At 51.5% G+C, this 27,882-nt stretch overlaps 1 protein-coding gene across 1 annotated transcript in view; it reads right to left on the minus strand.

Moving 5' to 3' along the window:
* Olfm2 (olfactomedin 2) overlaps positions 1–13,556 on the minus strand; it is a 79,058-nt gene extending 65,502 nt beyond the window's left edge. Inside the window, exon 1 of the mRNA XM_016005567.3 lies at positions 13,416–13,556. Coding sequence (XP_015861053.1) covers positions 13,416–13,484 — 69 coding nt within the window. The 5' untranslated portion in view covers positions 13,485–13,556. The remainder of the gene's footprint in view (positions 1–13,415) is intronic.
* Positions 13,557–27,882: the final 14,326 nt, after the last annotated feature.

Consider the following 27,882-nt stretch of genomic DNA (forward strand, 5'->3'; position numbering starts at 1 on the left):
CCACCTCCTGAGTTGGGGGCTAACAGGGCTGCACCCCACCCCCACCCCAAACCCCCATCCCCACCTCCAGTTTATTCAGTGCTGGGGGTGGAACCCAGGGCTTTGTGCATGCTAGGCAAGCGCTCTGCCAGCGAAGCTACATCCCAGCCTGATCTTACAGGGGTGTGCTGTGAAGTTTTACCCTCCTGGAGCTGGCCACGAAGCCCTCACTGGCTTTGAACTTGCAACAAATCCTTCTGCCTCTACATCTGAGTGCTAGAATGAAGCCTCACGAGTGCCGTACAACCTAACAAGTATTCCCGTCCTTACACACTGTGATGGCTGTCCTTGGTTGTCGACCTGACTACACTGGAATTAGCTAAAATCCAAGAAGCTGGGTACACCTATGCTGTGGGGTGTCTTTCTGTACGCTGTGAATATATGTTGTTCCCATTGGTTAATAAATAAGCTGCTTTGGCCTATGACAAGGAAGCTTACAGCCAGGTGGGAAATCCAAGCAGAGATACAGAGAGACAAAGGGTGGAGTTGGGAGCCACCAGCCTGCTGCTGAAGGAGCAACAAGTTACCAGGCTGTGGTAACGCCACAGCCACGAGGCGACATATAGATTAATAGGAATGGGCTAATTTAGGATGAAAGAGCTAGCTAGCAAGAAGCTGAAGCCACAGGCCATACAGTTTGTAATTAATATAAGTAATTATTTTATAAGCACCTGCGGGAATGTGGGTAGGAGAGATTTGTCCCTACCGAGGGGCCGGGCAGGACACAGAGAAACTTCCCTCTACACACCTGTGATAGATTGTTTTTTCTTAATACACCTTAAATCCAGATCTTTTGAGGGGGGAAGCTCCACCTTTAACCTGGGCCACACCTTCTGGCGGCAGCCTCTATGAAGGACATGGGAGAAGGAAGATTTTCTCTTTGCCTGCTTGCCCTTGCTCTCACTGGAAGTCCATTTCTTCTCTAGCATTAGCGCCTGCTTCTTTGGGATTCCAGCATACACTGAAGAGCAGCTGAGTCATCCAGCCTTGGGGACTGAAGAGCAACTGGATTCTTGGACTTTGCATTGGTAGACGGCCATCGTTGGACTAGCTGGACCACAGCCTGTAAGCCACTCTGACAAATCTCCAATATTTCTAAATAAATACATGAATATATATATATACACATATATATTCACTCTATCAGTTCTGTTCCTTTAATACACACACACCACAGAATTCTGGCTTCACCGCATACCCTGGGCTCTGCCCTAACAGACCCACGGAAACTAGAGTTTATGACTCAAGCCTTCGTGGCCCCTCACAGTCCTTTTCTTCATGACACCAAAGCCAGCTCTTTTTTTTTTTTTTTCCCAGCGCTGAGGATTGAACCCAGGACCTTAGCAAAGCGTTCTACCACTGAGCTAAATCCCCAAACCCCCAAAGCCAGCTCTTATGTGTGTGCATGCCCATGTCTGTACATTCTTGAGTGTGGGTGCACATGTACACATGTACACTTGCTCAAGTAGGTAGGCCAGGTGTCTTCCTCTAGGGGTCCCAACTTGTGGGTTTTTTTGTTTGTTTGTTTGTTTCGTTTTTGTTTTTCGAGACAGGGTTTCACTGTGTAGCCTTGGCTGTCCTGGAAATCACTCTGTAGCCCAGGCTGGCCTCGAACTCACAGAGATCCACCTGCCTCTGCCTCCCAAGTGCTGGGATTGAATGTGTGCACCACCACCACTCAGCTCCTCTTATGGTTTGACAGAGGGTTCCTCACTGAATGTAGAGCTCATCAATTTGGCTGTGCTGGCTGCCAGAGGCCCCACGGATCCTTCTGCCTCTACCTCCCCTAGGATACAGTGCACGCAGTGGCACCTGGCTTTTTATGTGTGTTCTCAGAATCCAAACTCAGGTCTTGATGCTTGCACGACAAGCATTTACTGACTGACCTGTCTCCTCACCCCACCCTCCCTTTGGGAGTCAGGGTCTCACCATGTCACTCTGATGAGGCTAGAACTCTCTATGTAGCCCAGGCTGGCCTCGAACTCACAGAGATCTGCCTGCCTCTGCCTCCCAAGTGCTGGAACTAAAGGCATGCGCCACTACACACAGCTCTAAACCCCATTTTATACATGAGTTAACAGGGATGGAGCCTAGTGGTAGAGTGCTTTCCCAGCATGCACTCTATGTTCAATATCCAGAACAGCAAATTAAATAAACAAGAAAAAATGAGGAAGTAGAAGCACAGAGGTGCTGAGAAACTTTCCCCAAATCACCCAGCATTCAGCCTCAGAGTCTATTCGGGGCTGATTCATTTGAACTGACTCATGGTGGGGAAGAGTGGAAGTGGACCACTACCTCATGTTGTATACAAAAATCAATCCTCTGTGATCTGAGAAGATAGGTTAGGGCATGAGGACCTGAGTTGGATCCCCAGAACCCACATTAAAAACAAAACAACAACAAAAACATTGACGGTCTTGCTCAATCCCACCAACCTGCTAGACAATAGTGGAATGATGGTTACAGAGTAACCAACCGTTATCGGCTGGATTCGAGGCTACTCCACAGAAGGGAACTCCTGCTGAGTTGTGTAAGCGTCATCAGAGGCTCATGGCTTGGGAGGTCAGAGCTCCTAGGGGCCACCTACCCCTGTTGTTTTGCTTAACGGACAAGTTGTCAAACTGCCTTCTAAGTGTTTCCCTTCTACCCATAGGTCATTGCTGCTCTCAGCCTTATCCAGAGAAACATCTCTCTGCAGCGTGCAGCAGTTAATGCAGACTCATAACTGTGCAAAGTGCTGAACACAGTCACTGTTGAGCGTCAGCACTAAATGGGACATCTGTAACAAACTGCCCGGCCCAACCCCCAGACCCAAGACTCAGGGATCATCCCAGGAGAGGAGGCAGAGGATGGGGAAGAATGCTGTGACATGCTGGACATGGCGTGCCATTGCATTCACGAACTTACTGTAGCTATGGCCACCTACACAAGACCCGAACAAGATCAACAGGAAGCCCTGACCAGTGTCTGTGGGCTTAAAAACATAGGAAAGAACACAGAGCTGGAAAGGAAATGTGTTGGGGGGTGGACTGGGGGGAAAGTGGGACAGGGGAGTTGGGAGTGGGCATGAGCAAGACATGTTGCACACATGTATGAAATTGTCAGAGAATAAATAAAAGATAGTTTTTAAAGAAGAAAAAAACTAAGTATGCTGGTACATGCCTGTATCCCGGGCAGGAGCATCTGTGCAGCTTAGTAGCCAGCCAGGCCAGCCTACTTGGTGAACTCTGGGTCAGAGAGACTGTCTCCAAAAATTAAAGTGGCTGACTCCTGAGGGATGACACTCAAGGTTGACTTCTGACCTCTACACAAATGTGCACACACATCCCACATATGTGTATCCACACTAATACACACACATACACACACAATCAACCAATTCTGGATGGATTATCCATCTAACAGTAAAGTTTTGAAAGAAGACATAGAGGAGTTATCTTCATTTCCACCGGTGAGGTGTGATGGTCAGTTTTGACTGTGAACTTGGTACAGTCTAGTTCACCTAGGAAGCAAACCTCAGTGAGGGACTGTGTAGCTCAGGCTGGCCTGTTGGTATGTCTGTGAGAGACTGTCTTGATTATATTAACGAGGATGAGAAGACCCAGCCCACTGTGGGCAGCATCGTTCCCTAGGAGACAGCATGTCCTGAACTGCCCAAGAGTAAAGGAAGCCAGACGAGCACTGGATTGAATCCCTCACTCTCTGTCCCTGACTGTGGGGTCAGCTCCCACGACTCTAGTCACATTGATTTCCCTGCTGCTGCTGTGATGGACATACCCTGAAACTGTGAGTGAAAACAGACGTTTTCTCTCCTTCCTACTTCTGCCACAATGTAAGGCAGACCCTGGAAAAGGTAACGTTTTCTCAAACAGTGTCACAGGTCTGTAACTTCCTATCCTTGGGAGGCTGAGGCAGGAAGATCAAGAATGAGAACCTGTCCCAAAACAAACAGTAAAAAGAGGGCTGGGGATCTGACTCTGTGGCTAGAGAACATCCTAACATGAAGCTCTGGGTCCATTCCCCAGCACCACACAAACCAGGGGTGGTGGTTCACACCTGTCATCCCAGGGCCAGGAACCCAAAGGATGTGAAACAGCTGGAGTCTGACTGACAGAAGGGTCAATTTGCACAACTGCCAGAATATTTATTAATTTATTTGATGTGTGCCCAGTGGGGGTGTGGGGGTCAGAGGTCAGCTTAGAGCAGCCAGGTCTTTTTTTTTTTTTTTTTTCTATGTACTCCTGGAGGTTGTGGAACTCACTTTGTAGATGAGGTTGGCCTCCGCCTGCCTCTATCTCCTGAGTGCTGGGATTGTGTGCCACCATGCCCAGCTTTGACAGAAATTTCTTCAACACTGGAAGACTTCAGCAGGATTTCCTAAATAACCTAGCATCCCCACTTCTGGTCATATATAGCAGATTGTCACAATTAATAGATTGACTGATTGATTTTTTCTTTAAAGATTTATTTATTTATTATGTATACAGAAGAGGGCGCCAGATCTCATTACAGATGGTTGTGAGCCACCACGTGGTTGCTGGGAATTGAACTCAGGACCTCTGGAAGAGTAGTCAATGTTCTTAACCTCTGAGCCATCTCTCCAGCTCCTGTTGGTTACTTTTTTAAAATATTGTTTCATAGTCAGGTGGCGGTGGCGGCGGCGACTGCACACCTTTAATCCCAGCACTTGGGAGGCAGAGGCAGGCAGATCTTTGTGAGTTTGAGGCCAGCTTGGTCTACAGAGCAAGTTCCAGGACAGGCTCCAAAAATTCACAGAGAAACCTTGTCTCAAAAAAGCAAAACCAGCCGGGTGGTGGTGGCGCACGCCTTTAATCCCAGCACTCGGGAGGCAGAGCCAGGCGGATCTCTGTGGGTTCGAGGCCAGCTTGGACTACCAAGTGAGTTCCAGGAAAGGCGCAAAGCTACACAGAGAAACCCTGTCTCGGGGGAAAAAAAAAAAAAAAAAGCAAAACCAAACAAACATACAAAAAACATTGTTTCATGTAGCCTGAGACAGCCTCAAACTTGCTATATAGCCAAATATGACTTTGAACTCCTCATCCTCCTGTTTCCACTCCCCGGTGCTGACACCACAGGAGTGCTACATCAGACCGTCTCTGTGATGCTGGAGATGGCGTGCAGGGCTTGGTGTGCGCTAGCTAGGCCAGCACTCCACCAACTGAGCCATCGGCACAGCCCAGGGGAGCTTTGTTTGTTTTGATTTGGAGAGACAAGGTCTTGTTATGGCCTTGAACTCATGATGAGTGTTATGATCATTTATCTTTGTGTGTATGTGTGTCCGTGTGTCTGTGTGTGTCCATGTGTGTGTGTGTAGATGTGTGATTTATTGATTTTATGTGTATGGGTATTTTGCCTGTATATATGTCTGCTTACCTCATGAGTGCCTGGTGCCTGTGGAGGTCACAAAAGGGCATCAGTCTCTCTGGAACTGTAGTTACGGATGGTTTTTAGCTGCCATGTGGGTGCTGGGAACCAAACCTGGGTTCTATGGAAGAACAGCCAGTGCTCTTAGTCACTGAGTTGTCTCTCCAGCCCTTGTGACTGCTTACTAACAACTCGATGAATTCTGAAATCCTTAACTTAGAATTCAGTCTTTCTAGCCAGATCACAGCAACCCTATCCACATTCACCCCCAACCTCACGCCTCATAGGTACCATCCATACTCAGCCTGAGTTCCCACCCCCAGAACTGGTGTGCTTCCAGCTCATGTCGGCATGGGAAATGATCCTCTGCATACAATGCTTGTGTATTGTACACAATACACTGCACACAATGACACTGAGCCAGGCCCCCAGCCCCTCCATGGGGGCTTCTAGGCAGGGGCTCTGCAGCTGAGCCACGCCCCTAGACCCTTCTTATTATATTTTCAAAGAAGTTTTGCTCAGTTGTCTATGCCAGCCTGCAACTTTCAAGTTTTGCGCCGTAGCCTCCAAGAGGCTAAGACGAAGGCATGCACCACCATGCCCAGCTCGCATCTGTCTCTTTCACCTGTGCACCGCCACACACTCCACAGCAAGCTGTGTCCCATCTCTCCGCGTCTTCAGTGACTTACTCTGGAAGGACCAGAGAAACAAGGAAAACAAGGTGGTGTATTTACTGTGCTTTTCTTGAGGATAACTAGAACGCTCTGGGCTTCAGGGATGAGGAGTTGTATGGCCTCAACTGATTTTGATTTTGGATTTCTTTATTTTTGTACAGTGATATTTTATAGTTCTGTCTTCAAAGTAGGTCTGAGCATCCAGAGGTACAGATCATTGTAAAGGGGCTGGCAAGTTGGTTTAGCAGATAAAGGTGATTGCTGCCAAGAGGACCTGAGTTCGGTCCCTGATAGAAACTCACATGATGAAAAAGAGAACTGACTTCTGGAAACCGGCCTCTAACCTCCACGATCAGACAGACATGCCCACGGGGAAATAAACAAATACATGCCATTTTCTAAAAAGGGAAACAAATTAGGAACCGGGGAAACGGCTCAGTGGGCAGAGTGCTGGCCACCCAAACACGAGGACCTGAGTTCAGATCCCCAGGGCCCATGGAAATGTCAGGTGGGCATGGTCTGCTTGAAATCTCAGCACTCATACGGTAGAAGTGGTATTCTCAGAGCTGCTGGCCTGCTACACGAACCGAATCAGCATGTTCCAGGTTCATGGAACGCTCATGATGTAATACAGAGCTGAGAGCGGCCTAGGAAGATCACAGATGACAACCTCTGGCCTTCACGCGCGCGCACACGCACACACACACACACACACACACACACACACACACACACGGTGAGGAGTGAAGGATCAGGCACCGGGAGACACCTGGGTTTACTGGTGTGGAGGTGAATATGCTTTCCAAACACACCTCAGCAAATCTGGGTTCCCACCAACCTGCTGTTTCCTGCTTCCTCTTAAATTGGCCTAAGGCGTGGATGGATGAAGTGTGACAGGGCTGGCTGCCATCCTAGGGGTTGGCGTAGATTCTTGGCTCTCTAAATGTGGGAGCACAGTGTGTCACCCCGGGTTCGCTGGCCAGCCAGCCATACTTGGCAAACTCCAGGTCAGTGAGAGATTCTCTCTCAATAAACCAAGTGAGGAGCCAGGTGGCGGTGGTGGCGCACACCTTTGATCCCAGCACTCAGGAGGCAGAGGCAGGCAGATCTGTGAGTTCGAGGCCAGCCTGGGCTACAGAGAGTGTTTCAGGAAAGGCTAAAAAAAAAAAAAAAAAAAAAAAAAAAAAAAAAAAAAATGAGGCCAGCGAGAAGGTTCAGAGACCAAATTGGCTTGCTGCCAAACCCAAACCAAAAGACCTGAGTTCCATCCCTGGAACCCAAACGGTGAGAGAACTGAGTCCCAAAAATTATCATCTGACCTCCACATGCTCTGATTTCCATGTGGGCACCAGGCCAAGAACTCTCCCCTCTCCAAATAAATAAATGTGATTAAAATTTAAAAACAAAAAAATAATTGGAGTGCTTCTGAGGAGCCCTAGTTGAGGTACTTCTGTTCTTTGTATGTGCACTTGTGTGCACACACACACATGCACACACGAATACATGCACACACACACACACATGCACACACGAATACATGCACACACACACACACACACACACACACAAAACCTCACGTCCTGCACAAACCGCACTCCACCACTAGGTGTCACCCCAGCTCCTTAGTTTCGTGCCCAGCCCCAGGCGGCTCTTCCCGCCGCGGATTTCCCGCCCCAGTCCGCTGGGATGTTAACACCTAGACAACCTGAGCAGGTTCAGCCTCTCCACTCTAAGCCGCAGCATCCTTCCGTGGGATTTCAGCCTCGGCTTGACACCCACGACTTCAGGCACCTCCCTTGGCACGGGGTCCCCACTTCTCCAGGGGTTTGCTTTCTGAAGTTCCAGTTAACAGCAACCAGAAAACATTCTATGGAAAATTCCAGAACGGTGTGAGACATACATATGTTGTTTTGTTGTGACAGGGCCTCATTTTGTAACCTACGCTGCCCCCAAATTAGTGTCAATCCCCTGCCTGTGATTCCGAGGGTTGGGTTGTGGGTGTGCACCACCACACCTATTTCATGCAGTGCTGGGGTGGGATCCAGGGCTTCGGAGGCTGAGCTACACCCCAGCCTGATTTGGCTTTGTTTTTAAACTGGGGGGTGGGGAATCTCATGTAGCCGAAGCTACCCTCAAGTACTCTGTGTTATATGGTAGGGGATGACCTTGAACTCCTGATCCCCCACCTCCATCTCCCAAGTGCTAGAATTATAAGCATTGGACACGATACTCAGTTTTATGTGATGCTGAGGATTGGAACTCGAGCTGCATATAAAGCAGGCCAGCGTCTTGTCAACTGGCCACACACCTCCAGCCTCAACTTGATCCTTGAGTTTTCAATAGTGCACTCTTCTTAGCAGGTGAGGAAATGTGTTCTGGGGCACAAACCATCCTTTTGTGCAGGGTTTCCACTCTCTATATGTTGCCCTCCCTCTAGCTACTCAGTAGCTCTCAGTTTTCAGGTTGGCTGCTGTGGCACCACAGTGTCCATGTGTGTTCAAGTAGTTCGTTTCACTTCATAACGGTCTCGAATACGTTATTTCAGGCGATGGTCAGGGAAGCCTATTTGGTGTGTGTGTGGGGAGGTTTGAGACAGGGTTTCCATCCTGGAATTCACTTTGTAGACAGGCTGGCCTCGAATTCACAGAGATCCTCCTGCCTGTCTCCCGAGTGCTGGGATTAAAGGTGTGAGCCACCACCACTGGCTCAGGGCATCCTTCTTAGAGGAAGTGACTTAAGCAAAGGAAGAGGAGAGGGCATTGAAATGATTGTTCCTGGAGGAACACATTCCGGGTATATAAAGAGTATGGAAAGTGCAAAGGCCCTGGGGCATATGGTTAAACTGAAATAGTTATTCCCATCCTGTGGGGACCCCAGAAAAGTATAGGCCCTAAGCTCAGGTGGGTGTTGGGTGCACACCTGTCATCCCAGCACTTGAGAGGTGAGGGAGGAGGATCAGGTGTATAAGGCTATCCTGGTCTACATGCAACTTTGTCTCAACAAAAACTGAACTATTTTAAAGTAAAAGGAAGCTAGACCTCAGGGAGGATTTCTCAGGTGTCGGGAAGAAGATGACTCCCGAAGGGGAGGGGGCAGGCTCAGGGCTGCCTGGGTCCCTGGCAACTCTCAGCCACTCAAGAATCGTGGGCTGGCCAGAGAGCTAGCTCAGGGCGGGGAGTGTTTATGGTACAAGCATGGGGACCCGAAGTCAGTTCCCAGCACCACACAAACGACAAGTGGAGCAGGCCTGTAACCTCGACCGGAAGGCGGGGACAGAGGAGCGCTGCAGCTCAGGGGCAGCCAGCCACGGTCTGAGCTCTGGGGCCAGGGAGAGGCGCTCGAAACCTAAGGCAGCCCGGCAGTGCAGCGCACGCCTTTAATCCCAGCATTTGGGAGGCAGAGGCAGGAGGTTCTCTGAGGCCAGCCTGGTCCACAGAGTGAGTTCCAGGACATTGAAATCCTGTCTCACTTTTAAAAAATAACTTAAAATTGGGGCCTGGAGAGATGGCTCAGCGGTTAAGAGCTATTGGCTGCTCTTCCAAAGGACCCAGGTTCAATTCCCAGCACCCACATGGCAGCTCCAACTGTGTGTAACTCCAGTTCCAGGGCATCTGACAGCCTCACACAGACATAGCACGCGCTCACGCACATGCGCGCTCGTGACACACTCACTTATTCTCTCACTCAAACAGAACCACGCCACAGTGGCCAGGACCTAGAGCAAGAGACTAGTTCTAGCCAGGCGGGACAATGCCTGTGACAGGTGCTGACCCCTCCTCACTCACGATCACAGCTTCTCCGTGGTTCCGCCTGGCTGACCTCCCCCAACCCCAAATTCATCTTTCCTCACTCCGCTGGTTCCACAGCAGGCTCCACACTGCTCCCTCAGGGCCTTTGCACATGCTGACTGTTCCTCTTGCCTTGAATGCCCTTCACCCGAAAGCCTTTCTCATTCACCTCCTCCACGTTACCTCTAATACCACTTCTTGGAGACACCTTCCTGCTCACACCAGCTCAAAGAGTCCCTACCTGTCCCCATCTCCACTCTCATTGGTTTAAGACTTAATTTTATGTGCCAGGCATGGGGGGGCAAACACTCAGGAGGCAGAGGCAGGTGGATTGCTGTGAGTTTGAAGCCAGTCTGGTCTATAAAGTGAGTTCCAGGACAGCCAGGGCTGCACAAAGAAACCCTGTCTGGTGTGGGGGGGGGGGTACTTTTATTTTTTAATTCATGTGTATGTGTCTGTGCTTATTTCTGGGGTCAGACAGTGGGTTGCATCCCCTGAGCAGGACTTAGTGGTGGTCATGAGCTGCTCCATGTGGGTGCTGGGAATCAGACTCCAGTCCTCTGCAAGAGCAGCATCCTGGTTACTTTTTATTGTCAACTTAGGAAAAGGGACCCTCAGTTGAGGGATTGGCCAGATCAGCTTGGTCTGTGGCCGTGCCCGTGAGAGTTGGTCTTGACTGACAGGAAGGCCTAGTCAGGTGTGGCAGCACCATCTCTAGGCAGGTGGACCTGGGCTGTATTAGAAGGCTGGCTGAGTGTGAGCCAGGAAAGAGCACCCCTCCACAGCCCTGCTTCAGTGCCTGGCTTCCCTGATGGACTGCCACCAGGCCGAGCAAGCCAAAGAAACCCTCTCCCTCTCCTTCTCTAAGCTGCTTTCTGCCAGGGTGCACGGCACAGAAACCAAAACAGACACCAAGGACTCCTGACTGCTGAGCCGGCTCTCCAGATCCTCTTTAATCTCCTTTACTGTGTGTGTGTGTGTGTGTGTGTGTGTGTGTGTGTGTGTGTGTGTGTGTGTGTGTGTAGGGGGGGGCGGAGAAAGGCAGGCAGTAGGCCAGGCTGGCCTTGAACTCACAATGTAGTGGAGAATGACCTTGAACCCTGATTGCCCTCACCCCAGGTTACAGGTGTGGGCCACCATGCCTAGCTTCCCACTTGTGATTTTCCCTGTCTGCACAGGATCATATATGGATGCAACTCTCGGCACTGTTTTATACATTTTTGTGGTTTCATCTGTCTGCTGCGCCTGAAGGTCAGCTCCGGGAGGGCAGGGCTTCACTGTTTAATCAAATCTGGCGATTGAACGGCTGAGGAAATGATTTCTAAGAGGGCTCCGTTGGGACTGCGGAGGGGGGTCTGGGACTAGACGGAGAAATATGAGAAGGGCAAGGTGGCCTCCCTCGGAGCCCCGCCTCTCCCTCCCCTTTCCCTGCCCTCTCCCTGCCTCTCCCCTTATGGAGCCAGGCCATAGTAACCACAGGCTATTATTTAGCCGTCACGTGGTGCCCCCTAGTGGCTACCTGAAGCACTGCAGCCAGTGAGTACTGCCCCTCGGGACCGGCCTGAGATTTCCCCACTTCAGCCCCAGCGTGCTCTGACATGTGGCCCCGCCCTCTCTCTGAGTAGCCCCACCCCCATCGGCCCCGCCCCAAGCCCCTCCCTCCAGTCTTGGGGTCTCTCAGCAAACTGGCTGTGGGACTGGAAACCTTAGGGTGATGCAGTCACCCCCAGAAATTAAAGCCTCCCTCCTGGCTCATTTTCCCCACCTATTTTTCAAGTGTATGTGTTTTTTTTCTTTTTTTTCTTTTTCACACGTGGTGCATCTGTCTCTTTTGAGCTCAAATCCTGAGTGCCTACTGTGTGCAACCTGCTGCGCCTTCCCTACCCCGCGTGTTCGTGCTGCCACGGGCCGAGGGCAGGAGACCCCACCTCTTCTTGGGGAAATCCTACATGGACCCCTCAGTAAGGTGTAATTACAGCTCACTCCCCGCTTGTCTTGATCAGAAAGGGGAGGGTGACCAGACCCTTCGTATTCTGAGTTCCTTCCCGGAAACCCCGCCTAGTCATGTCTCCCAAGCAGGGTAAACCCGTGGGGTGGATTATTTAACAAACGGTAAGCGTGTAGGTTCAGGACAGACTCGCCTCAGTCCATCCTCTCTGCGCTACTCCTGAGCTGTCTGGACTCAAGCAAGTGACTTAACTTTGCTGTGCCTCAGTCCCCCTATCTCTTAGATGGGGGTAACCCTGCCAGCGTAGGATCCACAATGAGGGCTCTCAGAGGATTAAGACCTTTGGCTCCTGCCGTTTGTGATACAACCCTGAGCATCAGACTTTCTCCAACGTTTGCTATTATGCTACAGTTTTATTGATACCAGCTTCCTCCTGACTCCCCCTACACACACACACACACACACACACACACACACACACACACACACACGAGATCTTGGGGTATTCCCACCCCCAAGATGGAGGAGGAAGGAGACTTCTCAATAGCAGAAGAAAGCTTGGACCCTCCACGTTTTGTAAAGCTCTCCTAGCCTGCCCAAAAGATGGGGTACCACAAGGAGCCACCTGCTTCTGCCAGAAGGCATGGAGCATGCATAGAGCCGACACACACAGGGCCTGGACGTCACGTTTGCACACACAGTTTGTCACCCTGAACACCCCGTTTCAGAGTGATGTATTCAACCAAAGGCACCGAGTGCCCTCACATGGCCACACACCTGACTGTCACTCGAGTTTTGGACAACCCAGGCATCTGGCCACAGCCGTGAGGACAACTGTCACACCCCGTTATTGACATACAGCAGGAGCTGAACACAAGGAGATTCACAGGTCCTCCTGCCGGGTCACTCAGCCAGTCACAGACCCACAACTCCTATCATCACAGCCTCGGGTCACCCCGCCCCCACTGCCACTCACACACTCTCCCACACGTACACGCACCCTCTCCCAGTCACACCCCAATTCACTCACATTTGGACACACACACAAACTCCCCTGGGTCACACCCAGGCACAACACAAAGACACACGTTTCCCCCGCACCCGTGAGCAGCAAGCACCTGGAGCACATCCCCGTCAGTCATTCACACGTGAGTCCCGCCCCCTTCCCACTATAGGGGTGCAGGCAATGGATGGGGGGATCTTTAGACGCTAAACCACCCTGGCCATAATGGGCAAGTGACAGGCGACACCCCAAGCCCCCCTGAAGTTTCCCTCCCCAGTCTCACAGCCAGATGGTGGGATGTGAGCTGCGGTTCATCGAGGGGGTTGGAACCCCAAAACTAGAGTCTCCCCAATCTCCCCACCTTGAGGTTGCTTTGGGTGTCCCCAGGGTTTCCCCAAACGAGGGTGGATGTTCCAACCCCTCCTTTGCTGCGACCTTCCCCATAAAGCCCCTCGCCATCCTGCAGCTTTTGGAAGGGGAGGCTGGTGGGACCCCAAAGCTCTGGTTCGCGGGATCCCTCCGAGCCCGCGTCCCCTCCAGGGCTCCCCGGCGCCCGCACCTGCCCGCGGGGCCCCTACCTGTCCGGCGAGGCCTGGGCAGAGCAGCCACAGCAGCAGCGACAGCCGCGGGACCGTGAGCGGCCACATGACGCGCCCCCCACCCGACAGGCGCCTGGGTAATGGGGACCCGCCGCCAGGCGCGACCCCGCCCGCCTGCTCGCCCGCCCGCCGGCTCGCCCGCCCGCCCGCCCGGGCGACCCGAGCGCCTCCACCCCGCCTAGCCCGCGGCCGGGATTCCACCCCACCCCCGCCCCGCGCCCAGCCTTTGTCGCGGGCTCCGCCCCGGCCCCGCCCCCGGCCCCGCCCCCAGCCCGGCTCCGCCACAGCCCCGCAGAGTGGGGCCCCTGCCAGCAGGTGAGGAGCTCACGTGGGGGAGCGAGGGGGGCCGGGGACCAGAGCCGGCAGCCGCCCCCCATTCACCATCCCCTTAAACCTAGATGTGAGAGGTCAGGAGGTGGGGGAGGGGGCTGTCACGTGCTTGTCAATCTCATCTTCCTAGGATTTTCCCACGATGAAGATGGGGCGGGAGGAGGGATGGGGGATCAAGGGGGAGGCCCAGTAGGAAAAGAGATTCAATAATCAACAGGGAAACTGAGGCACAGATTGGGAAATTAGAAGTTGGAGAAGGGGTGAATGTCGGGAGGGAAGGCGGGGCAGAGGTGGGCACAGGGAGTCATCGGTCCTAAAGCCAAAGAGTACACACCTGTTACCCAGTACTAGGGGGGCAGAGACAAGGGGACCGGAAGTCTGAGGCCAACCTGAGCTGTTTGGTAAGTCTCCATCCAACCAAGACTGCAGAATAAGACCCTATTTCGAAACATAACCACGCACAGCCCAGTCATGGTGGCACACGTCTGTCACCCCAGCATTTGGGAGTGGGGAGGTAAAGGCAGGATCTGGAGTCGGAGGTCATCTGGGTATGGGGCACACACCTTTAATGCCAGCACTAAGGGAGCTGAGGGACCTCTGAGTTCAAGGACCCAAGTTCTGCCTAGCCGGTTCCAAGCCAGGCAAAGCTGTAAACAGCAGTGTTCCCAACCTTCCTAACCCCGCGACCCTTGGGTACAGTTCCTCATGCTGTGGTGACCCCCAGACATAGAATTATTTTCATTGCTACTCCATAACTAATTTTGCTGTTATGAATCGTAATGCAAACATCTGTGTTTCCTGATGGTCTTAGGTGACCCCTGTGAAAGGTCATTCAACCCCCTCAGGTTCATAGTATAAAGGGAGATCCCGTAAATAAAAATAATAATAATAAGAGTTTGAGGACATTCTCAGCTACGCGGCAAATTTGAGGCCAGCTTTGACTACTTGCGACCCTCTCTCAAAAACAAAAACAGAGACTATTGAGATGGCTCAGGGGGTAAAGGAAGTGACCACCAACCCCGATGACCTGAGCTCGATCTCGGGACCCACACAGAAGCTGTCCTCTGACCTCCATACACGTAGACACATATATAAAAATGTAAGAAAAAATAAAAATCAGGAGATGGGAGTCGGGGGATGAGCAGAAGAGACACCGAGTCAAGCCAAAGGGATGGGCAGTTGGTGACCCGTCCTTCAACAAGGGGCATCCCAGGTCCCCTCCCAGGCCACCCATTCCCACAGGTCCTCATGGTGAATGCTCTCCCTCCCCAAACAGACCCACCTCTCTCCTGTTCTAATGGTGCAAGATGACAGGCTGATTCTCAAGAGAATCAAAATATTAGCAGGGCCTCATGCCTCATTTGCATATGAATGGCATCCCTGTCCCGCCTTCTTCTAGGAGACTGCCTTTGTCTGTTTCTCAGTACTAGCCAGGAGTGTCCTCAGTCTCCTTCCCCTCCTGAAGCCTCTCATAGCATCTATCTTTCTTTCTTTTCCTTCCTTTCTTCCTACCCTCCTTCCTTCCTTCCTTCTTTCTTTTTGTGGAGGTGTGGGGGTGTTGAGGTAGGAAGAGGGGTGTAGTTAGATTACAGGAAAATTGGCCATGAAAGATGGAGGGAGGTGTAGGCTTGGGAGATGTGTGTGAGCACTGGGGAGCAGATCAGGCAGATCAGGCAGACCCGAGCGCTCACTGGCCAGCCAGCCTGGCTGAAACCCAGAGTGTTGGGTTCCGTGAGACCTTGTTTCAGGCAACCAGAAAGCGACAGAGGAAGGTACCAGCGTCCCGCTGTGGTGTCTGCGTGCATGCCTGTGCACACCTACCCGCATGCTTATGTCCATGCACCACACTATCAGGTAGAGAATGATTGAGGAACACACACCTGAGGTTGATCCCTAGTCCCCATGGGCATGTGTGCACACATGAACACATACATCACACAGGAGTCCACAAAACCACGCTAGGTGAAGAAGGCCCCCATCTTGCAGATTCCCGTGGCTGCAGCAAGCACGTTGGAGATTCTGCACAGGCAAAGAGGGAGATCTAGGAGGCCAGCTGGCCTGGTGTCAGCACCTCTCCAGGGCACCTTGGCCAAACAGGTTTCCTGGTAAGACACCCCTTTTCCTGGGCGGGAGAGATGGCTTGGTGTGTAGGAGTATTGGTCTATAAATATGAGGACCTGAGCTCAAGAACCCAGTGAAAACTGGGCCTGGCTTCCTGTGCCTGTAACCCCAGAGCTGGGGCAGGCAAGCGAGGCTGGGAGCTGGCTGACCTAGTGGCAACGGTGAGCCCGGGGACCACTGAGCCACCCTGTCCCAAGGCAGCAAGCTGGCAGGTGATAAAGATCCGCTGTCCTCCTCTGGCCCCCTTGAGTACACCCCACCATCACCACACACACAGACACCTGTTTCTTCACCCAGGTTGTCTGTCAAGAGACATCTGACACATACGTAGATGGCTGGTTCAGTCCCCAGCGCCTGTTACGAGAGCCCCTGGGAACTCTAGAGACAGGGTCTGGTCTCCAGGCAGAGTCTTAGCCTCAGAAGGAGTCTCTATTAATCCTGTAGCCCCTCACTCCCAAAAGGGGATGGTCCCCTGGGGGCTCTTTAGGCTGGAAGGGCAGTTGCTGTACTGTAAATGAGGATGGATGTGGTCTGGGAGGGGGTGCCTTTGTTAGTTTGGATTTCAGGACCATGACCCCTGCCAAGTGTTCTCATGAGCAGGAGAAAGTACCAAAAGCAACTTAAGGGAGAGGAAACGTATGAGGAAGTTTATTTCCGTTCACTAACCCTGGAGTCCGTCGACTCTGTTAGACTAGGCTGGTTAGGATCCTGCAGGGACCTTTCTGTCTGCTTTCCGGCACCGGGACTAGACTCGTGACGTATGTTCTAGTTTGCTTCCCTGTGGCTCTGCTGAAACACTGACCAAAAACAACTTGGGTGAAGAAAGGTTGACTTGGCTTACAGGTTGCAGCCCATCACTGAAGGAAGCCGAGGCAGGAACTCAAGGCCACGAAGTGCTGCTCGCTGGCCTGATTTCTCAGCAAGCTGGGTCCTCCCACATCAGTCAACAACTAGGAAAACGTCCTAGAGAAATGCCTACAGGCCCATCTGCTGAAGGCAATTCCTTAAGTGAAATTCTATCTTACTAGGCATGCTAGGTTTGAGTCAAGTGGGCAAAAACCAACCAGCACATCATTGCACCTGCTTTCGTTCAGTGAGACAGGGTCTCCGTATGTAGCCCTGGCTGGCCCGGAATCTCTTTGTAGACCAGGATGGCCTCAAGCTCACAGAGATCCACTTGCCTCTGCCCACACTGGGATTAAAGGCATGGCCGTGTGTGTGTGTGTGTGTGTGTGTGTGTGTGTGTGTGTGTGTGTGTGTGTGTGTGTGTGTGTATCAGAAGAGGATGTCAGAGCCCCTGGAGCTGGAGTTTTAGGTAGTTGTGAACTGCCTGACATGGTTGCTAGGAATGGAGTGTTCTTAACCACTGAGTCATGGCTCTGGCCCTGTACCTGGCTGTTTTTGTGGGTGCTGAGGATCCAAACCAAGGTCCCAAGGCTTGCTTAGCAAGCGCTTTACCCACCGAGCCTGTTTCCAGCCCCACTGGCTTACGGTTAGATCACACTCCATCATGGTGGGACTTCACGGCAGCCAGAGAATGTGGCGGAGGCTCCTGACAGTTTTCAAATAAGGAAGGAGAGAGCTCAGGTCAAGCAGACACCAGTTTCAAGGTCCAGCCCCCACCATCCAGTTCTCCTAGGCAGTTCTCGGCTTTCCTAAAAGCACCACCAGGTTAAGGGCCAAGTGCTCAAACCTACCAGCCGATTGGGGGCCACTTTATCCAGACCATGATAAGCGTCTGTTCAGGGAGGTGGTCACTACCACAGACAACCTATGGCTTCTGTGGCACGGTTAACCTGCGGTCCTTAAGTCCTCAGTTCCTCTACTTACCTGTCTCTCCAGCTTCTTTCGCAAGCAAATCCTGTAAACTACATTTCCCAAGCACCCTTTGCACCCTGTAAACTACATCTCCCAGGTCCCCTTGCTTGTAGCTAGGGCCCAATGCTAGGAGGTGGAAGGAGAATAGAGGGCAGGAAGAAAGGCAAAACCACAGTATCTTTCTCCATCCCCCCTTCCCCCTTCCTGTCTCTCCCTGTTTCTTCTCCTTTTTCCTTCTCCCTCCCTTCCTTCCTTCCTCCCGCTCTGTCCCCCCTCCAGCAGATGTGTCTAGATGTGGTTGTTGTCACCTCTGTGGTCTCAGTCCCTTTAGGAAGTCCCTGCTGTGGCTCAGCTCCTGCCACTGGGAACTTAGGAAGACTTAGGGAGACTACAGAGCCCTCTCGGTCTCTCAAATCACTGGTCAAACCTGCCTCGTATCTCTGTGACTAATTCCTCATGTGAAAGTCCCTATAGCACACTGTGGTTGATCCATTTTATTTATTTTACTTTTTTAAAAATGTAGCCCAGGTTGGCCTCCAACTCCATATGTAGGCGAGGATGACACTGAGCTCCTGATCCTCCTGCCTCCACCTCTTAAATAGTGGGATGACAGGCATGTGTCCTTGCACCCAGTTCAGAGCTGGAGATCCCACCCAAAGCTTGGTGCATGGTAGGCTAGCATCCTACCGGCTGAGATGGGCCCAGCCCTGGGCTGTTGTTGTTGTTGTTGTTGTTATTGATGATGGGACCAAAGCAGATACAGACAATGTCATGGCTGCAACCACATCTGTGGTCAGTGCTGATGTCAGGGTCCCCATCATACTGTGGCTAGTGTCCTGCTTAGCAGGTGCCCCCCCCGCCCCAGCACGCTCATGAGCCTGGGGCCAGCACTGTACTCTTTGCTTTCTTCTTGGTGTGTCTAGGTTCTCGTGGTCAAATTTTGTTTTATTTTGCCTGAGACAGTCTTGATGCGTAGCCTAGACTGGCCTGGAACTCAAGGCTGGCCTTGCCTTAGCTTTCTGAGTTCTGGGATTCGGACAAAAAGGGAGGGCAATCTTGTTGGAGCCTCTGTCTGGCAAAGAATCAAGAATTCCAGCACAGTCACCAGCCCAAAACCTGCAATCTTCCAGGAATCTCACCAGAAAACCCATTTACACAGAAGGACAGACAGGTCCTGAACCCTTCATGCAACCTCAGCGGCTTCCGGTTTTACCCTATCCAGTTATAATTCCACCCATGTCATCTCCTGAGCCACCCCATAATCTCAGGTATATGAGAGAGAAAGGGGGAGGGGTGTCTTAGTGGCCTTTTGAGATGTGACTTGAGACACTAACATGTCTGTATGGCTAATGCTGAGACAGTTCACTGTGACTCTCAGGAGTCTGCTCGTTTACTGGGGTGAGTCTTCCTCTCGGTGACTTGCCTTTGGGAAGCCCACATTCAAACTGCAAGGCACATCTTTCTTTCCCTGTATGCCTCTTAAATCTCTTAAACCTTGTGCATCAGGCTATATTAAAATACCGTGAGGACTCCTGGAGAGATGGATAAGAGGTTAAGAGCATGGGCGGCTCTTTCAGAGGACCCAGCTTCAATTCCCCAGAACCCACATGGCAGCTGACTATTATCTCTAACTCCAGTCCAAAGGACAAGCCGACTTCCTCTGGCCTCCACAGGCACCAGGCACACACATGGTGCACAGATATACAATACAGGCAAGCAAAACAACCATACACATACACATACAATAACAAAAAAATTAATTTTTTTCCAAAAAATATATTGAGCCGAGTGGTGGTGGTGCACACCTTTTATCCCAGCACTCAGAAGGTAGAGGCAGGTGGATCTCTGAGTTTGAGGCTAGCCTGGTCTAGTGAGTTCCAGGACAGTCAGGGATAGACAGAGAAACCCTGTTTTGAAAACAAAAAAACGAACAAAAACAATATGTATATGGATGCTTTGCCTGCATGGATCTCAGTACACCACATGTGCCTGGTGCCCCAGAAGGCCAGAAGAGAAGCTGGGATCCCCTAGGACTGGGGCTATAGATGTTTGTGAGCCACCATGTGGTTGCTGGAAACCTCTGTAAGAGCAGCCAGTGCTCTTAACCACTGAGCCATCTCTCCAGCCTTCCAAAAAGATACATATATAAGAGGAAAGCTGGGTGGCGGTGCACACAGCTCCCAGCGAAACATTTCCACCTCCCCTGAGAAGAGGCAGCGGCTCACTGCCGAGCCAGCAGGACAGTCCTTCACCTGTCATCAGAGAGATGGAAATCATCTCACCCAGTCAGAACGGCAGCCACTAAAAAAAGAAATAAGAAGCCAGCTTGGTGGCCTTTAATCCCAGCACTCATAAGGCAGAGGCAGGTGGATCTCTGTGAGTTCAAGGGCAGCCTGGTCTACAGAGTGAGTTCCAGGACAGCCAAGGCTACACAAAGAAACCCTGCCTTGAAAATAAAAAAGTAAATAAAAATAAAGAAAGAAAGAAAAGAAGTAAGAGCCATTGAGGACTTGCTGCCAACCCTGACGATCTGAGTTTGACCCCCAGAACCCACATGGTGGAAGGAGAGGACAAACTCTACAGGCTGTCCTCTACCTCTGCATGCATATCATGACATATGTACGTGTACACACACACACACACACACGCACGCACGCACGCACGCACGCACACACACTCATGCACGCACGCACTAAATTTCTAAAAATTTGAAGTAAAAAGCCAGTGTGTGCCCATCTTTAATCCCAGCAGGCAGATCTCTGTGAATTCAGGCCAGCCTGGTCTACAAAGCGAATTCCAGGACAACCAGGTCTGTTATATAGCGAAACCCTGTCTCAATAAACAAAACAAAACAAAAACAAGCTGAAGTAAAAGAAAAGAGGTGATTTGGCTCAGGTCTGGAGGTTCAAGGACACAGCACCTACATCTGTCAGACTCCATGGTGGTGGCGGGAGGAGGTGGGTGCTTGACGTGGGCACGTGGGGAAGAGACCACAGGACAGGACGAGGAGCCCCAGAGTGCAGAAGCCACACCTGCTCTTTCCATAACACACTCGCAGGGTGTGATGGTGCAAGCTCTTAGTCCCAGTACTCCAGAGGCAGAGGCTAGCAGAACCAGGCTAGCTAGAGCTACATGGTGAGACCCTGTCTCAAAACAAAACACACACACACACACACACACACACACACACACACACACACACACACACACACACACACACACACACACACACACACCACATTCGTTCATTCAAAATAATAAAAAGCCCAACCATAGCCTAGTGGGAAGTGAGCAGGATCCCATATCTGCATTCATTCCTTCTGTAGTTCTCTGCAAGAGTAGCCTGTGCTCTTTACAGAGCCACCTCGCAGCGCCCCCTAGTGGTCTTATCACCTTCCACTAAGGCCCGCCTTTTAAAGGTTCCACTACCAAGCTTCCAACACTTTAGTTAGGGGAGCAGAGAAAACTACATCAAACCTAGCTCCTGGTGTGGGTCTTGCTTCCCAGAGCTCGACCTTGAAGATGTGTTTGTGGGGGCGGGGCTGGTGAGACACTCACTTGATAAAGAGCCTGCTTCTTAAACATGAGGACCTGAATTCAGATCCCTAGCACCCCCAAGAAAACGTGGGTGTGATGGAGACAGGCAGATTCCCTAGTCAGACTGAGCCTCTAATCTCTGCACTTGGATGGACGGTGAGCACAGTGAGAGACCCTGCCTCCAAAACAGAAGGAGAAAGCCGCATCAGCCTCTCTCGACAACGCACACACAATACAACACACAAAACGGACAACACAACACTACACAAAGCACATCACATACACCATAGCACAGACAGAATATAACACTCAACACAGCATACACAACACAGCACACTGCACACATCACACAATCACACCACACACAGGACACAACCCAGCACACCATACACAGAACACTCAGCGCACATAGCCTAGTGGGAAAACCCTGCGGGAACACAGTTTTTTAAGCTGCCCTTTTGCTGTTGTTTGGTTTGGAGACAGGGAGGGTGTCCTCTAGCCCAGGCTGGCCTGGGGCTTGCTGTGTAACCAAAATGACCTCGAACTCCAGACCTTGCTGCCTCTACCTCCCAGAAAATATTCAGGATACTTCCAGCTGACAAGAGCTTCCTCCATTGTGCAGCCGGGATACCTCAGGCCTGCAGTTAACCCATCTGCCCCCCTCCCACACCAGAAACATCCCTTAACTTAAACTACCTTCTGCCTCAAACTCTGGATAAGCACAGCCCTGAGCTAAGTTCCCTCACACCTTTCTTCCTTGAATTCTCTCTCTCTCTCTCTCAAACACACACACACACACACACACACACACACACACACACACACACACACTTATTTATTTTGTGTATATCACTCTGTGTATAACTTACAGGATTTGGTTCTCTTTTTCCACCATGTGGGTACCAGGGATTGAAGTCAGGTCATCAGGCTTAGTGACACGCGGCTTTAACCTCTGAGCCATCTCATTAGTCTCTGTCTTCTCTCTTTCTCTCTTTCTCACTCTCCTCTCTCTACTCCTCCCTTCTCCCTCTCTCTTTCCTGCTGTGCTGAGACTCGGACTCCAGCCCTCCAGCATGCTAGCAAACAGCACCCCTCGCCTAGACCCCAGCCCTGCTCCCTTATATTCTCACAAGTGCCCTGTGAGAATGTCCTCTGGCTTCCACTGCCCCGGGGCCGTGTGTGTGTGTGTGTGTGTGTGTGTGTGTGTGTGTGTGTGTGTGTGTGTGTGTGTGTGTGCATCCCCACGTCTAGTTTATGTGGTTCTGGGGATGGAACACAGGGCTTTGCGCCTGTGTATGTGCGAAGCAAGCACTCTCCCGACTGAGGCCCAGATCCAGCCCTTGACATGCCAATTGATCTCCAGATTCGGAGATAGGAGGCCTGTCCACGGGGCCTGTCCACGCCCAGGCAGCACCTCATCCCTCCCACCCAGCATCTCCTCAGGTCCTGCCGGATACCTTCCACATCAGAGTCTCCCAATTCCACCTTCCTGACTGTCCCCATGGCAAGGAGAACAGGCCTCACCCGTGTCCGCAAAGAGGCACTCAGGGAAGGATTGAGTTCCACCCAGACCCTTGGGCTCACCACAGACTCCTTCCTCCCTTTGGTCATTTGTCAGTGTCTAGCTGAGGCCGCCTGGGGACTGGGGGACCTGCCAGCATCAGGCACATGCATGAGCTCCTGACCCAGTTACTGAGATGGGAACTTGGCCTCCAGCTGTCCTGCAGAATCTTAAGTAAACTGACATACAAACTGCAGTCACAGGGAGTGAGGTGGTGCTTGCCTGTCATCTCAGCACCGAGAAGGTGGAGGCAGGAGGATCAGGAGTTCAAGGTCAGCCTCAGCTAAACCATGAATTTGAGGCCAGCCTGAACTATGAGAGACCCAATCTTAAAAACAAAACAGCCGGGTAGTGGGGTGGCGCACGCCTTTAATCCCAGCACACTGGAGGCAGAGGCAAGCAGATCTCTGTGAGTTCCAGGCCAGACTGTCTACACAGCAAGTTCCAGTACAGCCAGGACTACACAGAGAAAACCTGTCTCGAAAAAACAAAACAAACAACAACAACAAACAGAGGTTGGAAGACGGCTCCGTCGGAAGACTGTCTACTGCAGAAGCATGAAGACCTACCTGAGTTCAGGCCTCAGCACTCACGTAAACACTGGGTGTGCTGACACTCTCCTGCATTGTCAGCACTGGGGAAGTAGAGACAGGGGTCCCCAGGTCTCAGTCTCCAGACAGCCTTGCTGAATCTGTGAGCTCCAGGTTCACTGAGGGACCCTGTCTAAAAAAACCAAGTAGTAAGAGGTCTTGTCTTGTTGGGAACAACAGGGGGGTTCAGCAGAAAATGGAGAAGGTAAGGGGGTGCACATGATAAAACATATTATATGCATAAATGAAACTGTCAGATGATAAATACAAAATCAATGAAGCAACTGTCTCCATGTATGTGCTCACACATGTTCACAGCCCAGCCCCACATGTGTGTGCACACTGACACATAAAAAGTTCAAGAACAAACAAATTATAAGAGGGTCTGGGAGATGTCTCAGTGGACAAAAGGCTTGCTGTACACGCACAAAGATTCTGGGTTCCAGTCCATAGCACCCCAGTAAAAAAACTAGGCCTGTAACCCTAGCATCTGGGGCCTGAGACAGGCAGATCCTGAGAGCTCACTGGTCAGGCAGCCTATTCAAAGTGATCTCAGTCCAGTGTGGGAGAGAGAGAGGAGGCACCTGATGTCTTACATGCAGCAGGCAGGTGCACACGCGCACATGCATACACACACACACACACACACACACACACACACACACACACACACACACCATCTACAACACACACATCACATGCCCACACAAACCAGGACAGGCAAGATGGTTTGCCTCCAAACCGAGCCTGAAATTGATCCCTGGGATCCTCGTGGTAGAAGGAGAGAACCGAATCCTGCAAGTTGTTCTCTGACCTCCACACCCATGCTGTGGACATGAATGAGCTACCAATTACAAACTAAATAAAATGTAAAAAATAAATAAAATTTAGGGTCTGGCATGACGTGGCATGACTTAATCCCAGCACTGGGGGGCAAAGGCAGGGTGGATCTCTGAAAGTTCAAGGCCAGCCTGGTCTACAGAGTGAGTTCCAGGATAGTCTCAAAAGAGAAAGTAAGAAAGAAAAAGAACTGCCGGGCAATGATGGCTCATGCCTTTAATCCCAGCACTCAGGAGGCAGAGCCAGGTGGATCTCTGTGAGTTCAAGGCCAGCCTGGTCTATAGAGAGAGCTCCAGGACAGGCTCCAAGGACAGGCTCCAAAGCTACACAGAGAAACCCTGTCTTGAAAAAGAAAAAGAGAAAGAAAGAAAAAGAACATTTAAACCTTAGAGCATGTGTATATGTGCACACTTGCACACACAACACAGGCAGATAACACAGACTATACCACAGAGGCACAGTTTGGGCACAGTCACCCCCGAGGCTCCACCACTGGCAGGGAGTTCACACACACACACACACACACACACACACACACACACACACACACACGCACCCTGGACCACACTAACACCCTCTGACACACAAGCAGCCGCCCCAGAGGCGTGGGAATGAGGCTAGGAGAAGGGGCCAGCCAGGATGACTCAGGAGGCCCCAGAGGGGGCAGAGGAGGGAAGGAGGGTGGGCAGGAGGCCAGAGCATGTGCTTCCCATCACAGGCCTGGGAATTGAGGTCCGAGCTGGCGGGACAAGGAGACCCAGTAAGGCTTCCTGGTTCTGCCAAGACAGGAAACAGAGCCCTCATGTGCGGTCACATGGAACTCGGAACTAGGCTTAGAAGCAGAGCTCCTACGCCTGAGGAGTCCGATTTCTGCCTCCTCCTCAGTGAGAGGTTCCATGTTCTACTCCAGCAGTAACTCCAGATTGGGTTTTTACCAGAGACTAAAGTGAGGCTCAGAGAGGCTAAGCTGCATGCCCAAGGTCACACAGCTATAAAGGGCTGGAGTTAGCATTCTAGCTCAGGTGTCTATGTAAGCTGGGCTCCATCTCCAAGGTGGGATGCCATGTAAGCCACAAGGCATGGGCAGAGCTTGTTCCAGGCTCTGCCTGCACGGGTTTGTGGGGACACGAAAAGGCCATTGTCGGCCGGGTGTGGCCGCATGCCTTTCAGCCTAGCTCAAGCAGAAACAGGAGGCTCGGGAGGCCCTGTGTAGCAGCCCGGGCTGCACTGCCAGACCCTACCTCAGCTGCAACAGCAGCACATGGTCTGGGTCTGTGGCTCAGTGGTTAGAGCACTTCCTTCCCCATCACACACAAAACCCTGGGTTCCATTCCCAGCACCATGAGAGCCGGTGTGGGTTGCCATCCTCACACCTGGGAGGTGCCACCAGGAACTTGGGGAGTTAACCAGCATCCTTTTATTTTATTTGGGCCTTGGGGTTTAGACCAAGTTTCACAGATAGCTCAGGCTAGCCTCAAATTTGTCGTAGAACTCATGGGTTACATGAGATTCTATCAAAAACTCAAGAAAGGAAGTGGGTAGGGAAGAAGGGAAAGAGGGAGGGAGGGAGGGAGGGAGGGAGGGAGGGAGGGAGGGAGGGAGGGAGGGCCAAAACTAGACAGAAAGAGAACGGGAGAGGGAAGAAAGGAAGACGGGGTGCAATGGCTCCGTGGACAAGAGCATCTTTGGTGCTAACAGATCTGAGTTCAGAGCTCCCGGAATCACACTTACAAACAAGTCAGGTGTGATCCTGTGCACCTGTAACTCCAGCACCTCGGGGGATGGAGACAGGGGATCACTGGGACTTGCTGTGTTAGCTCCGAGTTCAGTGAGACCCTGTCTCGTGGGTAGGGAGTGAGGAGAGGGCCCATGATCTCCTCCTCTGGTCTTCCTTCATGAACACACACACACACACACACACACACACACACACACACACACACCATAAAATTGTAGAAAGCAAGCAGAAAAGGGAGGGGTAAGAGGAGAGGAAGGAAGGATAGAAAGAAATAACAAAATGCATTTCAGAAAAAGATAAAAATTAAAAGCCACACAGGTCCGGGCTGCAGCGATGACAAGCGTGAGCTGAACATGTCTTTGTATCAACGTGTGTCTTGGTCTGGTGCAGCTCTGCGTGCCCATGTGCACAATCCCCCACTGGGCGTCTCTGCAAGGGGCGCCCTACGCAGTCCAGGCAGCCCCTTGCTGGCCTCTGCACCCTCAGCTGGGAACGGTGGCTATCAGTACTTGCTGAGGAGATGAACTGATTAATTAGAGCTACTGATTATGCAAATCAGCCAGGGCTTTCCCAGCAGCCACCCGAGTGCTGGCCATGACGCAGGGTAAACTGTGAGCTGAGCTCAGACTGGAATTCCCTTCTTACACCTCTGTCAATTAACCTGAAATTTACAGGGTCGAGATGCTCATTCATTAGCAAGCTCCTGGCTGGTTAAAGCATCCTCATTAAACTATCTACTAATCACCCCTTCTCTCCAAAAGGCAAGCCTGGGGGTATGGGGAGTGGAACTGCAAAACCAAGGAAGAAGACCTGTGCCCAGACCCTGGACCAGTGGAGACCTGGCTCAGGGGTAGAGCTTGCCTAGCATGCACAAGACTCGGGTCTGTCTCCAGCACTGTATAAAACCAGACGCGGTGGCTTCCGACTATAACCCAGTCCCTGGGAAGTAGAAGCAGGAAGATCAAGAGTTCAAAGACACCCTTAGCTACATAGTGAGGCTGAGACCAGCCTTGGCTATATAGGACTCTCTCTAGAAAGGGAGTGTATACACGGGGCACAGCAATTTCCCATCCTTGACTCGCTTTCCTTCCTTAACCTTCTGTGGACTATGATAAAGAGATATAAAGAGTATAGGCTAGGACTGTAGCTCACCGGGTAGAGAGCTTGCCTAGCATGCACAGACCTGGGGAGGCCATCCCCAGCACTGCATAAAGCCCTGGGGAGATGGGGGTACAACGGCAAAACCAAGGAAGATCATGAAATCATAGCAGCACATAGCTGTAACCCCAGCACTTGGGAGGCAGAGGCAGGAGAATCAGGAGTTCAAGATCATCATCCTCACTCAGCAAGTATGAGGCCAGCCTGGGCCACGTGAGATTCTGTCTTAAATAGAATAGAATATGCTGGGTGTGGTGGTGCACGGCTTTAATCCCAGCCCTCGGAGGCGGAGGCAGGCGGGTCTCTGTGAGTTCTAGACCAGCCTGGCCTACAGAATGAGTTCTAGGACAGCTTGGGCTACACAGAGAGCCCATGTCTTAAAAGAAAGAAAGAAAGAGAGGAGAGAGAGAGAGAGAGAGAGAGAGAGAGAGAGAGAGAGAGAGAGAGAGAGAGAGAAAGAGAGAGAGAAAGAAAGAAAGAAAGAAAGAAAGAAAGAAAGAAAGAAAGAAAGAAAGAAAGAAAGAAGAAAAAAACCCAAAGAGTATGTGTTGAGCCCAGCCGAGGCACCTCGTTTTGCTTCTAGTTTGTGTGCTGACAGGTTAAGTGTGTGTGGAGCACGTGAATTCATGTGCACCTTAGTGTGAAGGCCAGAGGACAACTTCCACCGTCATGTCTCAGTTGCCCATCTTGCTTTCTGTGACAGGGTCTCTCACTGGCCAGGAGATGGCCAAGCAGGCGAGGCTGGCTGCCCAT

The sequence above is a fragment of the Peromyscus maniculatus genome, chromosome 7 (assembly GCF_049852395.1).
Source record: "Peromyscus maniculatus bairdii isolate BWxNUB_F1_BW_parent chromosome 7, HU_Pman_BW_mat_3.1, whole genome shotgun sequence".
NCBI lineage: Eukaryota > Metazoa > Chordata > Mammalia > Rodentia > Cricetidae > Peromyscus > Peromyscus maniculatus.